Source organism: Corvus hawaiiensis, chromosome 7 (assembly GCF_020740725.1).
Source record: "Corvus hawaiiensis isolate bCorHaw1 chromosome 7, bCorHaw1.pri.cur, whole genome shotgun sequence".
Taxonomy (NCBI): Eukaryota; Metazoa; Chordata; class Aves; order Passeriformes; family Corvidae; genus Corvus; species Corvus hawaiiensis.
Genome location: NC_063219.1, coordinates 15,393,018 through 15,411,567, shown reverse-complemented (window position 1 = coordinate 15,411,567; position 18,550 = coordinate 15,393,018). Strand labels below are relative to the sequence as shown.

The 18,550-nt window shown below is 37.3% G+C and overlaps 1 protein-coding gene across 3 annotated transcripts in view; it reads right to left on the bottom strand.

Moving 5' to 3' along the window:
* Positions 1–18,550, bottom strand: part of RAPH1 (Ras association (RalGDS/AF-6) and pleckstrin homology domains 1) — a 94,071-nt gene that overhangs the window by 23,849 nt on the left and 51,672 nt on the right. For 2 of the 3 annotated variants that reach the window (XM_048309286.1, XM_048309287.1), the window contains exons 5-6: positions 3,663–3,740; positions 853–1,012 (exon numbers count right to left, since the gene is read on the bottom strand). In XM_048309286.1, coding sequence (XP_048165243.1) covers positions 853–1,012; positions 3,663–3,740 — 238 coding nt within the window. Of the gene's footprint in view, positions 1–852; positions 1,013–3,662; positions 3,741–12,481; positions 12,557–18,550 lie in introns of all 3 variants that reach the window. The other variant, XM_048309288.1, reaches the window with a different exon arrangement.

The window sequence follows — 18,550 nt, the reverse complement described above, 5'->3', positions numbered from 1 at the left end:
TGACTATGATACAAAAGTTTACATCTCACTGCAGCTTCATTAGTGAAACTGGATAGCTTTCAAAACATATCAACTCTCATTACAAGAATGGACTTTATTAAAATTTTAAGTTTTTGAGCCTAGTAAGATATTATTTTTCATGTGATAGGTACAAGATTCAAAGAATACCCTGTCAGCCCACAACAACCATCTGGCATGCTACACTACCTAAAATAGACAAGGTTTCAACCAAAGAGAGAAGAAACATTAATTTTCATTGTAATTTGAAATCAAGGTATTTGGCTTCAGTTCTGGGTTTTTCTTTAATCAAAGTCAATAGATAAGATGCACCTTACTCCTTCCCCTTAATTTCCATTAAGATGCTATATCCTTTGGCTAAATAAACAATGTGGTATGTGCAATGCAGTGCAAAGGAGCTTTAACTGCTTTTAGAGGAATACTGCTAATTGCATTATAATATTTAATAGGAAAAAATGTAGATAGGTTTATGCAATAGGAGTTATTACTATCAGTTCAAAATGCTAATTACAAAGAGGAAGAAGTACAACAAGTTTTTTATCTCTTCTTTCTTCTGTGAAGAACATATCAAAACCGAGAGGCTCAGTGGGCACACATTAGTAAGACTTCTATAATACACAGAATTTAGCCATGCTTTTAACATAAAAGAAGAAATCATTTTCAGATCATTCTGTAATAAGGTCAGTCATGAGCTTTATTACACGAATTAGCACTTACTACATTAATGAACGGGATGATGAACATTATGAAGACAAGTATTTAAATCATTCTGAAGATACAGACTACTGCTGCATCAATGAATAAGAATTAGAAATTCTTATAATTATTACTTACCCATTTGCAATTCAGAGATGGTTTCCACCAATGACCAGTCTAAACTGTAGCCACAATGTGATTTGTCCATCAGATTGTCTAATACTTGTCTCACTGTTTGCCTCTCATCTACCATCATTGTTTTTGAGCTGTCATCAGACATATGGACTCTGATCACCAACTGTTAAGCAGAAAATTAGGAAAACAAAAAGAAGGATTAATCTACCACATTCCAAATAAAAATAAAGTTTTTAAGATCTTGTTTATTCTTCTAAGGTTTTCTTACAGTAGCATAAAATTCAATCAAAACACTCCCTCAAAATGTAAAAAGTCATAAATGATGGCTAGATATTTGTATCATGAACACTTAACACGATACTGTTCTCCTTCAGCATAAGAAAGTAAATATAAAGGCAGCATAAGAAAGTAAATATAAAGGTCTTTCAACACAAGAAAGTCCTTCAGTTGTGTGTTAAGGAGGAAAAAAATCCTTCCTGTCAAGGTGTCCTGTTCTGATTAATAAAGTGTCTTTCAGACAATTTTTCTCAAATATCTAGGTGGAACAAACATAGATATAGAGCTCTGCACAAGCTTACAAAGAATCTGAATTTTTTGAATGTGCAATTTAAGCTTTCTGCCTGCTTCCTACAGCATTTTCTAAAAATGCTCATTATGTAAACAATATAGCAATACTAAATCTTATTTTTCTGGGGAATATGAAGCAGTTGTGTGAAAAAATCTGCTTTTAAAACACAGTGGCTTTTCATAGGCATTTTAAAGAGGTCACTGTCCAGAAACAAAAATCCAGCCCTTTTTTAAAACCAATCTAAAGACGTAAGACAACAGATTCTTTTTGCCAATCATTATTACTTCCATTTTTACATCTTGTTCAGCTGGAAAAGATAAAACCTGCTAGTTGTAATACACTGGTTGGCTTGTTAATTCCCATCTTCCAGCCAGGACAGTTTTTCAGCTTTTGATCTACAAACAATTACTGCAAAAGGCATTTTAAGCTATTGAAAAACTCCAGTCATAAAATAAAAATGCTCAGTTTTAAGGGCACTCTCTATTCTTTGAGAGTACATCAAGTAATGGCAGTAGACTTTCTCCATTTGGTAATCTCTGTCTTTAGACTGGAATACTTGTCTGTAGTGGTTTGGTCCAAAATACTCATTACTGTTTATCTGCTGGGAGATAAGAATTAGGAGAAATGCAAAGCAGGCACCGAACTTGAAAGAATATAAAGAAGTTTATTAACAGACCTAAAAGAGGGAAAAAAAAATTATACCACCTTCAGAGCTCTCCTCCTCCCCCCACCTTCCTCCCTTCTCCCACTGACAATGTGAAAAGACAACCCTTAACATGTTCAGTCTGTTCACCACTTCCATAATAACCTTGTTCAGTCCATTTAGAAAGAGAAGTCTCTTCTTGCTCATGCTATGAAAACATTATCACAACGAGACAGCCGCCCACTTCCAAATATTGTTCAGTCCATTTAGGAAGAGGAGGAGTCTCTCTGCCTGCGTGTGAGTCCCTTCCCCCGACTTGCAGCTTTTCCTGCAACTGCTTTTGAGGGTCCACTCTTGAAGTTTTTTGGGGTACAATTTTAAGGTTGAGCCGTTCAGAAACAAAAACAGAGGCCCTTCTCCTTCCCTGGGAGCAAAGGGTCTTCATCATCTTCATCGTTAGGACTATCTCTGGGAGCATCTCTAGGGACTGAGGTTTTCTCCTTTCCCGTTTGGAGTAAAAGTCCTCATCTGGTTCATCTCTCCCTGTCCAAACTTCTCATGAAATTACAGCTGCGTCAGCATCTGCCTATCTCAGCGCAGGTGCTTTTGCTTACGAGCTGAACACTCCACTCCCCATATCTTCATGGAATTACAACGGGATACTCTGATATATCATAGCTTCACAACAGAATTTCAGCTTTAAGCATCTCCTCTCTCTCTTCCCTCAGGTTTTCAGCTCTTCACAGCAATAAAAGGGTTACTCTCACCTCGGCCTTGCAGCTTTGCAGCTGGAATGTTGAATCTTTCTTATCGCAGTGGAGAGGGGGGAGAGCCGAGCCGCTCCGGCTGCCCACGGCAAGGCAGTGGGGGGGGTTCCACGGCTGGAACAGGTCCATCGGCTCCAGGATGGCCGTGGCCCGGCCCGGCCTGGCCCAAGCAGGGCCTGGCCGGGCCCGCTGGCCCCCACTCGGGCCCCGCAGCCACCTGTGCCAGCGCCGGAAACGAGAGAGAGCTTTTGGAGGGGGAGTTTGCCTATTCTTAAATGTGGATCACAGAGGTGGTCACAACTTTAAGTGGCTTAGAGAATTGTCCATATTCAAACTGGCCAGCTGATAGGTTCTATCAGGTCCCAGAGGAAACTGTAAGCACCCCTTAGCAAGGACATCCCTTCCAGGACTATGCTTGCTAACCTATGACTGTCTTCCATTTATCACTGGCAAATCCTGCTATGCATAATGGGAAAAGGTGTGTGAAGAAAACAGGCACAAATTTTAATCATGTGACTGCAGATTATACAAGAACAATCTTAGGAGCCTGGACCTTCATTTCAGTTCTGGGTGGAAGTTGGTAAAATCTTCCCAATGAGCACTAGCTGAAAAACAAGCTATTCCTTAAGAAAAACATAATGTTATTCCATATCCTAGGATGTTCCTGATTAGGTCCAATCTAGATGGGAAACCACATTACTGCTCAAGATTAGAACACTACAGTGTTCCTATTTTATAAAGGGCAATAGAAACAAATGAGAAGAAGTTTGCCCTCATTTTCCAAGTGAAAAAAAAAATAAAATAAGGATCGTATAAATTGGTATAACTAACTTACCTTTTTCACTTGTGCTTCTTTAATCTTCTCTAATGCAACCCTAATCTTCTCAGCTTTCAATTTAGCAGCTTGTTCCTCCTAGGGGGACACAACACACAATTCCAGTTAACACAAACTTCAGTCAGGTTTCAGTGGGCTTAAGTTTGAGGCTACCATGCTTTAAAACATGATCTGAAATGCTGATTTGCTCACCTATAAATCTCCAACTATTTCTTAGTGATGATGAAAACTATTACTTTTTAAGACAAAAAGTGTTCCTATCTAATATTTAGAAATACAACTGCCATTATTTCCAAAGGAACATACAATAGACATTTGGCATTTCTCTGTTCTCCTGTACTGTAAATAGCCTTATGCTACCAAATATTTCAGCATATTATATATTTACAGTCATAGGTAGGGAAAACACATATTCAACTTGAGTGCACAACGGAGTACACCCAATAGATTTTTGTTTGATCAACGTAAAACACAAATAGCATGCCAAGAAGTATCTGAATTTAACAGCTCACAGAAAGTATAGAAACACATCCTATAACTATGATTCTATACTACATGCATCAGTTTGAAAGATTTTGAACTATTAAATCCATTTGCAGTAAGAGGCTTGAACACTCCCTTTATCTTTACTAAATCCAAGCTGTATTTCTCCCTGCTTTAAGTAGTTTAAGACACAAGGCAAATAAGCATTCTTTTGCTCTTCTAAGTCACCTCTTTTTATTACAATTGGAAATACATTCAAAATTCAGGTAACTTAAATCTATCTGCTGACACTAAAGAAAACTGTAAAGTTAAGACTAGCAATACAAATTTTTAAGTTCTGGAGATTATAGATACTTGTGTTGAAATTGCATTTGAAACATCCAGCAAAAAAAGCAACCACCGTTTTGAAAATGACATATGCAGTTTTCAGACTTTCAAAATCTTAAGATGTGGATCGTCATTGTGATTAATATCCAAAAACATCATAATTATTTTAAAATCTCTAGCACAAACAAGTCTATTAAAAACCACACAAATCCCTTCCAAAATATTCAGTACCCTTACAAAAGAATAATTAATATTTTTCCCAGAGCCAAACTACCACATCCCATCAAAACATTTAGCATGCCACAAACATTTAGTTCTCTATTGCTTTCTTCTATGAATGTCATTCAGTTTCTTTACCATGTGTTTAGATGGTTGCTTTTCTCGAAAAAGTCAAGATTCAGCTATACTGAAATCCACAAAGCTTAAGGTTTTGACTTCTTAGTAAGTTACTAATATTTATACCAACTGCTAAATAACATTCCCATGTTATTTTACTGCACTCTTAGTAGCTTTTGGTTCTTCACACCTGTGACCATCCTGTGCACTAGAAAAAACATCAGCTGGACAGGACAGTATGCTGCCTTGTGAGAAACGTAATTCTTTTCAATAAAATGAATCAGTAAGTTGACATGAGCAGAAATAATGTGAGCCTGAAACCTTATCTGGGAACTGAATTACCCAGGAATATAGCTTTTATTAGTCTACAGGGAACTACAGCTTTTTATTTACAATAGCAATGGTGTCCTATGGCTTAGAAAGGTTAAATCAGATTAGCATTCTGTGAAAAACAAACCATGTCATGATACCAAGAAACATTTATTCTTCCTATTTCTTAACATTAACCATTTCAATGTGTAGAAATAAATCATTACTAAAAAATGAAGCTTCACAGCACCAAGCCTGACAGAGCGCAAGAAGCATTTGGACAACACTCTCAGGCACATGGTGTGACTCTTGGGGATGTCCTGTGCAGGCCCAGGAGATGGACTCAATGATCCTTCTAGGTCCCTTCCAACTGAGCTTATTCAGTGATTCTGTGAAAGACCTGTAAGTCTCTAAAAGTGATGCTATGCACCTGTTCATCATGAAATCAAGAAAAAGCAAAAGACACATTTTATCATATGTTTGGAGGAACTGTAGTTCATAGTTTAAAAAAGCTGCTCATTAACCCAACCAAAACCTTTACTGCTGTACAAAAGTTGTCAGCATGTTTGGGTTTGCTCTTCATTCAAGTCAAGCAGCACAATTTTCCAGCCCATTTCACTGTACGCCTGTGCAAAGCACCAGGAGCACCTGCCCGCCACAGTGCACACCACAGCGCACAGGCAGCAACACCAGGGCAAGCAACAAGCTTGTGGCCTCTCATACACCTGCACCAACACAGCTAAAATAGCTTTGGTGACCTCAAAGTTTGTAATCCATCATTCCCTAAATGCTTTTAAAAATAAATAAATATGTAGATGAAAAAAGACTTTAAGGATTTACTATTTTAATGTGTACCAATTACTTTTCATTTCCTACTCAATTTAATGTGGGTCCAGAGATTAGGATTCCTTATACTTTTATTAGAATTTAACGAACTCAGTTTAAAGTAAAAAACCACCCAAAACAAAACAGATTTACAATTTTCCAAGTAAGAACTGGTTTCAACCAGTAACAAGTTATAAAAAGAGGTGTGAATTTACTAACTGGAAAACACAGTGAGGAAAAGAAAGCAAGAATTCAAAATTTCTGAAAGCATATAGTAGTCAAAGATTTTAAGATACTCTGAGCAGTATTAAACTAAGCTCAGGCCACTGCTGCACCACTGCTGATGTGGCAAACAATATTTCTTGGGAGAAGGAGGAAGAACTATGCATTTTGATTCCTTAGTAAAATAATTTAGTAACTCACCAAAACTCAAACCATTTATTCCGTTTCTCTCCTAATGGCCCAAGAAAACAGTCCCCTGCCCATCAAAGCCACCACACAACAGCACTTACACACAAACACAGGCTCTCTCCTCTCCCTGTATGTGAAAGCAACACAGCTTCTATCCAGGAGGAAGCATGTGCGGTCCATCAGCTTGTACTAACATCTAACAGCCCTTTTCACTGCACAAGGAGACAGGTGACAGATGGCAAAAATATTCAATTGCAACTGTAAACTATTCAATGCCACCAACTATCAAGGCCAGCACATCCAGTCCAACCACACTTAACTTAGGTATTTATTTCCCCTTTGCTAGCAAATACTGGCAACAGTGATAGGAGTTGCTAGAGGGTTATAAATATGCAGGTAAACAGCAGGACTGCTGTGCTGTCACAGCTTCACAGGTGGTACAGACAATGTCAGTCCCTGATATGGCCGTACACCTGCCTCCCCTGCACTGCTGGGGCCACACACACAGCTCGCTTGCAGCTGATCTGGAGGAGAACTGACACAGCAGAAAAGGTTCAGCAGAACCCACTCCATGGTTAGACCGCCTTAACAGTCACAGGCAAGTCTTGGAAACACACCAAGAAGATACACATACATACACACACACACAGACTTTATAAAAACACAAAATATAATAGAGAGTCATTTCCACCTCTGGCAGGAAAAGGATATTCTCTTATAGTAGCAATAGGCATCACTGCCAAATTGCAACAAATTCCTCACTTAACATTCTGGGACTGTTGTTACACTTGCATTTTAAAGCTTTGAGCTAAGATTACTTTTGGTTATGGAAAACGTTGCACCTGATTTAAAGACTATTTGGCAACATACTTATGTATAGAACCTGTTAATCCAAAATATTCAAAGATATTGTGAACCAAAATGGAAAATGCGTATCTCTTCAGTGCAACGGTCTTAAATTAATGACCTCCTTCTTTGCATTTATATACCAGAACTATGTGTTGAATAATTTTAACCTACAGTGAAATATCAGAAAGAATAACACAAAAAAATATAAAGTTAAGATTTCCGTAATATAGTGACAAATGCTGTTTCCTCCCCCAGTTTCCAATTAAATATGCAGTTACAAGATATTCCAGCTGTGTTTTAGCATCAAAGATGCAAAATGCGTGCAATGGCAGAGCTGACCTTGCCCAAACGATTTTGTGCCTCGCATTTCTAGGTTGGAGTTTTATTTTTTCTTTCATTTTACATTTTTAAAATGTTATTAACTAATCTCTTTTACAGACATCACAAATTGAATTAAAGAAAAAGGGGGGGGGGGGGGGGCAACACTTAAGTAAAGTACTTAGAAAAGCCAGTAATTACATGGTAAGAGGTAAGTAAATTCCACATTTTACTTAAGTTAGCAAGGTAGATGCAGAAACTACAAAATGCATTAAGTAAGAAATGTCATCTTTGTTTAATATTTGCTTTTTTTCTCTGAATCCTTTGAATGCAGATAAGAAGATAACTAAATACAAGTAGCACTGACTTCTGAACGACTAAAAGCAGGTAGCCACTATTTATTTTCCCAACTAGCCTTGGGTAGAAAGGCAATCACCTGTTTTGCAAGGACTCTCCTTGCAGAGCTTGTACTGAAGCAGAGGTTCCTGTTACCAGAGAACATCATATTAACATCTCCATTTTTACGTAATTACCCAAAACTTCAAGACATCTTTATTAGCCTCATGTTTAATGTATATCAGTCTGAATATTAATCACATTAATGAAGTTTTTCTTTGATTGCTTTCATTTATTATTAAAAAGAACACTAGAACAAGAGTGTATGTGATCAGCACTAAAACCAAATGTGTGAATATTAAGAGCAGTTCTTCTGTTCTTCTGTATTTCTTGATAAACTCATTAGGACAAGCAGAATATCCCTACCCTAAAAATGTGCCATGGTTGCTGCACATGTGCTTAGTCCATTTATAAGCAGTGAGCTTGTGTTTGCAGTAGTAGTTCACGGTCACTCTCCAAACATATGTTCATTGCATTTCTTCTCATAGTAACTCTAAATAACCTCTGTCTGGGTAAAGCAGAAAGGGAAGCAAGACGTGAGTATCCGAAAGCTCACTTAATGTGTGTGTGTGCATTCACCCTGGTGAGGGGTTCATCCTCTCCCGTGTAGATTCACCACACATTTCCTCCTTCTTTCTTCCCAGTTTAGTACAGACTTTTCTATACCTCTGGAATATTCCTGACATTGTCACCATATTGCATTATGCTACTAAATATGGAAATGGCTGTGAAGTGGTAGCATTGTTTTAGCGGTTGCATCTGAGAATTATGAGACCTGAAAACATCTTGGATATTACAGTGACACTACACTGGGATAGTGCCATATTTTTCCTTTGTTCTACTTCTTTGTTCACCATTCACAAACTTTTTGCTATTAGAAGCCTAACTCAAACACAAAAGATGGCTTCTGAATGGAAATTGGAAAGCAGCAGTCACATTTTAAATGTATCTCAAAGTCACACTGGCCATTGTCACAATTTCCCACAGAAGGGATCTTCTTCCCCACAGTCTGTAAGGGCAAAGAAGGCCCCATGCCACTAAGGAAGGTGCTGAAAAGTACTGCATCTGTTATTGACCTCTCAGGTGCACCACTTGTTAATGCCTCCAAGTAGACTTATGCCCTTTTGAAGTTATTCTTCAAGGTATGGCAGAACAGAACCTTAATCAGCAGAGATGTGCATTCTGCCATCTGCCTGAAAGACTACTCAGACTAGATTTGACAAAGCTGGTAGTGATGAAATAAAAAAAATCCAACTGAATTTCACTGGCTCTTTATGCTTTGAAGCAACCATCTCCACTACATTATCATCCCACTTGCCTCCGAACAGGACCTGCCTAGTAACAGCTCTATGCCAGGCTTCTCATTAGGGCAAACAATTATACAAGAAAAAGTACTGGGATCTGGGACCAGGAGAAAAACAGCAAAGGGGAGGGGAAGAAACCCAAACAAACCAGGGGGAAGAACAGGACTTAGAAATCACAGTAAGGAAGTCTGCGAGTGCAAAGATGACTACAATGTAACAGAGGAGACAGTACAACTAACTGGCAAGGAGTTTTAGTTGGACAAAAAGCTCTGATATGCGGAACAGGGCAGAAAGATTTCAGAACACTGGCTGATTATCTAACAATGTAACCATAACAGATTATGATAAATAATATATAAATTATGTTTTTATTATAATGACAAAGTATATAATATCATTACCATAATAAAAAGGACAAAAGGTGACATTAAAATTACACAGGACATCCCAACTTCCTCAGAAAGTGCCTGTAGGAGGCTGGAGTTTTTAGATTGTCCTTACATTCTTTGCAGATTAGGAATCACTTGCTGTATTTTTAAACTGCATTAAAAAAAAATCTCAAACAGATGCTTAATTCAAGAATGAGCACATCTGAATCAGAGTGGCCTAAGATGCATGAAGCCAACATCTTAACTGATTTAATTAAAAGTCTGATGGAATTATAGTGTGCAGGAACCAAAATCTACAAAGCAAGGGAATCAACATTCATAAGAAAAATTTTTGTCTTTCAGGTCAACAAGAAAAGAAGAATGATGTACCTTTCAGGTCAACAAGAAATGGTATATAACATGGTTCCTTTACCTCCAGATGCTGACATATTATCTGAATCATTACATCATTAAATCACTATCATCTGTCTTCCTGAATGTAGTTTCAGCTTCACATGCATCAGAACAGTAGAAGAAATGCTCACTTCAAAACACAGCATGTTACATTTCTATTTTCACAGCCAAAACTGAGATGTATTTGAGTCCTGAACACTCTCTCAAAATTATTTGTGTGTGCTCTAATTTCACAGTACTGAACTTAGTTTTCAATATTCATTATAGGGAAACAAGCTTGCAGATTTGACAATAAAGCTACCTTGCTTTATTTTCAATATTCAACAATTTTACAGATACGCTTTCACTTCTTTCTGTTTTCAAACAAAGGTTTGAATGCTGTGTGAACAATAACACCTGGAATTGTATCTAAAAATGAAGAGACCACCAAAACTAATACATCATTTTCTATGCTGAGATCTGCCCTATGCTGTGACAGGAACTGTGTGTGTGCATGGTTGTGATGCAGAAGGAATCTAGTTCATGGCTAGAATTTTTACAATTAGTTATATTACCAGAGGACAAAAATGGTTCTAATCTAACACACAGACATACCAGAGAAGAGGAAAAAACAGAAACAGTTAAAGACAGTAAGAAATAGTTGATACACCAGGGACATCAGCATAGACCTGCAACACAGTCCTACAGTCAACTGACCTAACACCTTGCTACAAGGAAATGTCCCATTTCTTGGGACTGCTTCACTTATACAGAGGCTTATCCAGTGTTACAGCAAGCTGATGAGATCTAAGCAGCAAAGTGGGCTTCCATTTCATCATTTTGTTGAAGCTATTTCTGCTTGCAGGAGGTCAGACCAGTAAGTTCCATGCCAGGCCTGTATGGTCAGTAGTCAAAAGTGGAAGGTGCAGCTGTACTGTAACAGTCACAAGCTGACCAAACATTATTGTCAGAAAATCAGAAGGCTCACCAAAAGCACCTGAATCAAAGAGCTGTGAAGACTAATTAGCCAACACAAAGATTTATAAATACAAACATTTAACTTTAGAGTGTATCAGAATGCCTGATATGAGCTACTCCGTGATCATATGACACAAAGGGATCATTGAATGCACTCTTTAAAACGAAGCTCCTGTATGGTAACTAACACTCATCCCACATATAAACAACCAGAAGGGAGGATCTGAAGACATATGGAGATGAAAGAAAATTGTGGTTTTTGTTTGTGCCACAGCTGTTGTTAATCTATTTGCAATCAAGCCAATTGCTGTTTTGGTGGCTGTTTGCTTTGTTGGGCCATGCAGGGGTGCCAAGAGCTATTGAGGGTGGGTCGAGGCAGAGATACGGACTTAAAATTTAAGCAAAACAATCACAAGAGCAGATTACTTGCTTTTGGCTGTTTGTACTCCTCTGGAAGACAGCCAGAAAACTTGTTGTCAAGTTACATGCAGAGCATTTTGAGAAGAATATTAGGGTATTTAAGAAAAAGCAGTGAACTAGTTCTAAACTTTTATTGCTAAATACAGACTACTTAAGCCCAGTGAACATTATCCTAATTGTTTTGAAGTTGCCAAGTTGCATTTTGTTACTTCAGGCTTGCCTGAGCTCTCTCCACACTAGAATGTCTGTGAGTTAAAAAATAACCACAGAAATTGTTTTGCAGTATGTATTAGCAACAGAGACATCTGACACCTCAGCTACTGAATATTCAAAGCTCTGAGCTTGGACATGAATCTGTTTGTCCTTCACCCAGCCTGTATTTTCATCAGAGAGATTTATAGCTTGCTCCATCCCTTGTACTATAGTTTCAAAAGGAAATACATATAGAAGATAAATTCTTAGCAAATTGAATGACAATTTGGGATCTCTTAGTACATTACTGACCTCTTTCCTGTAAAGAAAATAAATTTATAATCAAGATTTGTACATACCTGGCTCATTAGACCACTGTCTTACTAGGATATTCTCCCCCCATTACATTCAGACAACATTCAAAATGTTATAAAAAAATATCCCATTACTTACTAGTTTGTCTTCAATACAGCAAGAGAACTTATTTTATTTAAGGCTACTAATGCCCTTTAAAACTACTGAACAATCCCACATATTTTTCACAGTTAGGTTTTGGGGGTTTTTTTTGTTTGTTTGTTTTTTTGGTTTTTTTTGGTTTTTTTGGTTTTTTTTAACTAGTGAATGGCAATAGGAACAAAAGAACTTCTAGCTCAGTACATTTCCTTTTCAACTAAGGTATTTTACCTGCTAATACGGCTATTAAGTATTTGTCAAGAACTTGAACACTTTCATAAATCTGCAGAAACAAACAATAAAATTCAGCCTTTAAAAGCACCTTGGATAATCAGGAAAATCACGTAAGTAAATGCAGAAGTTCCTGGATAGAGCAGGGGTGGAGGAGCATAGCACACAGCAAAAGCATTCTTTCTACATAGAAATAGTCACATACAGTAGAAAGAAGCATCATCACCTTGGTCAGCAAATGAGAAGGCTTTCCTGCAATGTTTCTCAGAAGAAGGGAGGTTTCCCTGTCCAAATAGGAGTGCTTGTGCAGAAAGAAAGAGAAAGAACATAAGTCAAAGGAAGTCAGTATAGTAATTTTATGGTGTCTTGATTACAGAAGATAAAGCAGAGTTTAAAAGAAAAAAACCTTACACCATCACTTTTTTCCCCTCCCATAAAAACATGAATATTCCCAAATGCTACAAGCCTGATACACTGATTTAAAAGCAATTGTGCTAATAGAAAACACTGTTTTAATCTTCTTCTGTACAAAATGTCACAGAATAGAATTAAGAAAACTTTTGCTTACCTGCCACTGGTTTCTTTTCTGCAAGAGAAAACTTATTTGTAAAGACATTTAGAACTATAAAAGTAAGAAAATATGCACTTACAATCTTCTTCAAAATCCTGTCCAGCCTTCTAAAACTCAACATTCTACTTATAAAGCCACTATAAACTGGTCATCTGGGAGACATACTCGTTTTATGCTTCCTACACTGGTTGTTGCTTCATTCTTAAAGAAGAAAGGTATTACCATAACAATAAACCAACCTGACTTAAAATTCATGTCCTTTTATTTAAAGGACTGAAGTCTCTCTTCTCTTGTATAGCCCAAATTATAAAATTACAAATGCCCGCGCTCCTCTTGGGAAGATAAATTAGCAGAAAGTTTATTTTTGTATGTTTTCGAAATGGGAAGCACAATCAGTAGAGGGGAAGCAACCAGTAGAGAAAGACAGAGATCAGTTAATGACAGATCCGAGAGTGATTATCTTCTCTAGCACCTGCTACAGGCAGCAAAACCATCATCATGCAGCGATTTTCAGAACCACATAGCCATGTCTGCTACAGAAATTAGACTAGTACTGTGGCACTTAACAAGAGCATTTAAACAACTTAAAAGAGCATGAAGTACATCTCCCGTGTACCACCACTGTACTGCAAGTTTTGCCCCATGTGGATGCAACTGTCTCAGCCTTATTTGTTCCAATGCTATACAGAACAGGGCATGACAACTATACATGCCTACTATACTTCTGTTTAGTAATTAGCAGTACAGAATCCCACCTCTTCTTCAGTGCCACAATAAGGTATAGTCTGAAAAAAATGAAGAGCCCACGTCTACAACTTCATGCAAGGCAGTATCAAATAGTTTGGCAAATACAGTTCCTGCAGGGAGAGTTTACTTTATGTGACTGCCACACACTGGGATGAACAATTAAGGATCCCCAGGAGGCTTTAAAAGTTACACCTCAGGAAAGACTCTACATAGCATTTGAAGTTAAACCCAGGCTCCAGGCAAGCTCCACCTGGGTATTTAGCCACTAATACAGACACAGGTTATGTTACAGAGTAAATGAAGATTTTTCTGCTTGCATATTAATTACTGTTTGTATTTACATCATATGTTTTAGAAGCCCAGCAGTGCTGCCTAGCTCAAGCCACACTGCTGAGGGTTTGTAAAACCTGGTATAATTATTTACAGTCATACTGAATTGTATCCTTTCTTACACAGAGGCTCTAACTTCCCACAGAGTGAGTTTAGGATGGTCTCATTACAACATATTGCTACACTACTTGCAGAATAAAATGGTTGGCTCAATCCAAACCCCAAAAGTATACATAAAAATCCAGTGACAAGTTCAAGGAAATTCTTTCAGGAGTTTCTTCACAGAGTTCTTGTCAGTCATCATGGACTCTGATTAATATGGATCACTTTCTGGCCAAATGGAGCACTGCAGCAGAAGGAACGTTATAATGCACGCTTGCAGCCTCTTCCTTAGAGTTTACTGACCATCTGTCTTAGCCTATTAGTCAACAATAGCGTCAGGATAAAAAGAGGATATTGAATTTCTCCTTAAAGGAAATATTATTTGCTGGAGAATATTTCTCCTACAGGAAAGGCCAATTAACCTTCTTCCTATCTTGGTCATCTTGGCTGCTGCTAGCTTGCATTTAACTACATTTTCTCTGACAAGGAGCTTCTATCCAAAAATGGGAATGCCATATCCTTCTTACAACATAATAGCCACTTGAAACTTTGATGATGATATTTTATGAGAATAGGGGTTGGCCAGTAAAATGTGGAACATCAGTGTGATGAGAACTACCTATGTGAATTGGAGCTGCAGAGCTCACATGCCTAGAAATAGGAAGGCAACAGCTCTTTTCCAGACATTTTTTTGTGCATGGCTTCTTCCTACCCTATAACAAATTCTGCAGTACTACACATACCCAAAAGCTAGAAGGAGCAGAAGTAGCAAAGTAACAGGAAAGCCCAAGTTCTAGAAACTATAGCTCAGCTAAATAATAACTACATGCACATACAATTTTTAAAATATTTGGCAAGCACAAACCAGTAGATAATAAATTAAATTTCATTTTAGAACAATGAATTTAGTCTATTTTAAAGAAAGACTTCAGCTCACACATCCAGCTCTGAAGACAAACAGATATTGCTCCTAGAATATTCCACTGTTCCTCACAGAGGACCACACAGAGGATCAAAATAGCCCACTCTTCCCCTCTACTTAGGGACTTGAAATACGTACCAAAGCTCTGACAATATAAATGCCTGATCTTGCCAAACAAATTAACCTACTTTTCTGCCCCAAGTACTTCACTAGACTAAAAAGAACAGCAATGAAATCCAGGAAAACAAAACACTAATTACTCCTAGGGAGACACTTCTAGTCTTCCACCATGAAAAGCATCTGTTCTTCCACCTGCTCCCATTGCAACAATGAGAACTCAAGCTCTGGCAACAAAGTCATCCCTCCCGCAGTGCCTCACCTTAGATTCATTTAGGATATAAAACCAATTCCAATTACATAAACTAGTATGTGTCCCTCCCACTCCTGCAATGCCATGCATTTTTCTATCCTGTTGCAGTAAGCTGACGGCTTCCCGAGTACAAGGCCATCATTTCTCATACGGGCTATTTTCAGTTTAAAAGGTTTTTTTCAAATTGTCACACAACCAGAATTAAATGCGGTTGGAAGGTAAAAGTAGTCTGAAACAAAAGGGAAGTGTCAAAATTTGACAACAGCTTCAGAGAAGACAAAACCATGCAGTCCTTTACACTAAGCATAAAATTGTAGAAGAACCAGATTGTAACAGTGCTGGAAGAGTATTTATTTCCTGCATTCACTAAAATACTCAGTGCAGCTAATTAAACATGAATAACACCAAGTCAAAGATCTGATGCCTAATCTACCAAATTCTTTGAAAGATCACATATTTCTAGGTCAGAATTTAGGGGGGCAAACACAAAGAGTATATACAACATGTGCACAGTCTAAAGCTACTTACAATTCTTTACTTCTACTAAGATGTCGGGTTTAAGTTGTATTTTTTATGTGTAGTATAGCTTTCTTAAAATCTAGCCATTAGTAACAGCCATGCCTTGTTTTAAGTTTTTGTATAAAATTATTACTGCAAAAGCTCATTAAAGTTATTTCCATTATATGTATTTAAAAAGCTCTCTTAACTAGACATTAGCAGATGTTAAAATTTTCTACTAGAAGGGGATCTATCTGTCACTAAAAGAATTTTAAAACCAACACTTATACTTTGATATTTTAAATGATTATTAGGGAGCCAGACTCCACTCAGGATTCCCAGTTAATCCAGCATCACTACTACTCAGGCAGAACTCAAAATACCATAGGCCAGTGAGCATCCCGGAAGGAAAAAGTGATAGGGATTTAAGAGGACTCTTAAGAGGCAATATGACATGTTTCCTTCTGTCACATGAAAACTGTCAATATAAACTCTCTTACAAGATTTCACATCAGGAAGCTGGGATAGGCAGTAACACTGTAGCCCAAAACTCACTGAGTTCATTTCTTTATATAATCTTCAAAAAGTACTCTTCTTTCCCTAAAACAAGCTAAGATGAAGCCTACCATCAGGTACCAAATATGTTTACAACTTTTCTGTGCCAAAATCACTTCTTATGGAGACAACTTTAACACAATCCATAGGAAGCTATTCACTTCTGGCTTAGTCCTTCCCTATAATATGGAACAGACTTCAAACTAAGTTGCAGGAACTCAACCTGGTTAAAAGTGAAAAATAATGAAAGAAAACATATCAAAACCAGGAAAACCATTTTATACAAGAAGTAGAAGCAGACAATGATGACTGTTTTGAACTGTGTCGTATTTTAACGCCCTGAAGCAATTATTCCAAGTCACACTGAAAACCATGGACGTTTAATAATAAAAAAATCCTCAAAATGCTACAAAAGATCTGCTGATTGGAAAACTAACTTTCTATAAAATTAAATGTATACCTTTCTCATGGGATGCCAAAACAGCCATGCACAAAAATATTTTGTGCAAAAGGATTTTGTACTTAAAAAAATTCAGATACGATTATCAAAATACCTGAAGTAAAAAAACCAAATAAAGAAGCCTACTAATGCCTCCGTAACAAACTTTAGCTTCTGTGGATAATCAACAACACAGAAAATTAGATTTGAGTAAAATTAGCATTAACACTTAAGAGTTCTAAACTCTGTTAGGAAAAAAAAATTAATAGTGTTCATGTACAGTTCATTCAGCAAAGACATGGACTATAGTCTTGCTCCAAATTATGTTTTGGACTTCAAAGATTTCCTATATCCTTTCTTTGAAGACAGAAATGTAACATCCACTACCTTCAGATCTAAATACCAGACGTTCATGGACCAGCTGCTGAAAGTTGCATTTCAGTGCATTTCAGAAAACTCAACAGACTACTTAAATACACAGCAGCTGCTTAAACCAGATAGTTTTTTCAATACTGAAATACTTTTACACCCATCACCAATCCTATACCTACAAAGCATGTTTGCTAAACATGATAGAACAGATGGGCTACCAGGAAATGAAAAGACCTTTCAGATTTTCAGAATACAATTAATTGTACAAACTAAATGACCAGTAATGCTCTACATGGCCAAAACTTCAAGATTTTCTCAGCTATTGTCCTTGTCAGCTCCATTATGTAATATTCACTGGGTTGTTTCAATTCTTGAGATTAAGAGGTCTTGAGCTGAAAGTCAGTTTCAAAAAACCCCCAAACTGAAATGATTTCCAAACTATCACTGAATTACCCAGCATATTAGATTTATTTTTTACAGACAATAACTGACAGGTGGATTTTAAGAAAAGCACTTAAGAAGAGGTGATAAACTGAGCTGTCTAGCTAGGGTCTGACGCACGAAGGCCAAGTAGCCCATCTTGCCATGGTAGCAGCCCACTGGTTCACAAGTAAGATGCTGTATTATACATGGTCTCCTCTCTTCAATTCTACTTGCATATTTTTGCAAAATCTGAACACTTATCCATTTTCTTGTTATGTCTGATTATCACTTAGTACAGAAAAGTGGGATCAATTCAGAAAGATTCAGTCTCATCACTAAGAGACTAAGTTGTATCTAATTTCTCTAATTTTAAGGTAAAGGCTGAGAATACAGGCATACAGAGTCTAAAAACAGTACAACACAGTCTGAAAGGCATCAAATATGTTCTTTACACTGACAGTTTACAAATAATGATCAAAAACTGGGGTGGGAAGTGTAAGAAAAAGATGACCTGGTGATCTTCTGAAGTATTTTATCTTACTATTCTAATGCCTTAAACATGTTAAATAGAAAACTTCCTTCCTTGTTAAACATTATCTGTACATTCAAAGACGTCATTCACTCAAGGTATGTACAGCAGAATAACTTACCTTAGTACATAAAAAAAAAGGCAGTAAGAGCACATTGAGGACTTGTGCATGTAATTATCTTGCCATGTGTTTCTTGCAAAACTCTTGAACAGGAGCTTAACAATAAATACACGTGTTTAATTAAACCAGCTGGTGGCACTCTTGTGCCACTATTCTGGATTTAATATCACAGTTGAGAAACACTACAAAAGCCTTTTTAAAAAGCATTCTCGGCCCCTAAGAAACAAACTAAAAAAATCAGGGAAAACTCAGTATACAGCGTTCACTAGCGAGCTATATGCTTGCAAATCTTTGTTGAAAAGATTACTACAGCTTC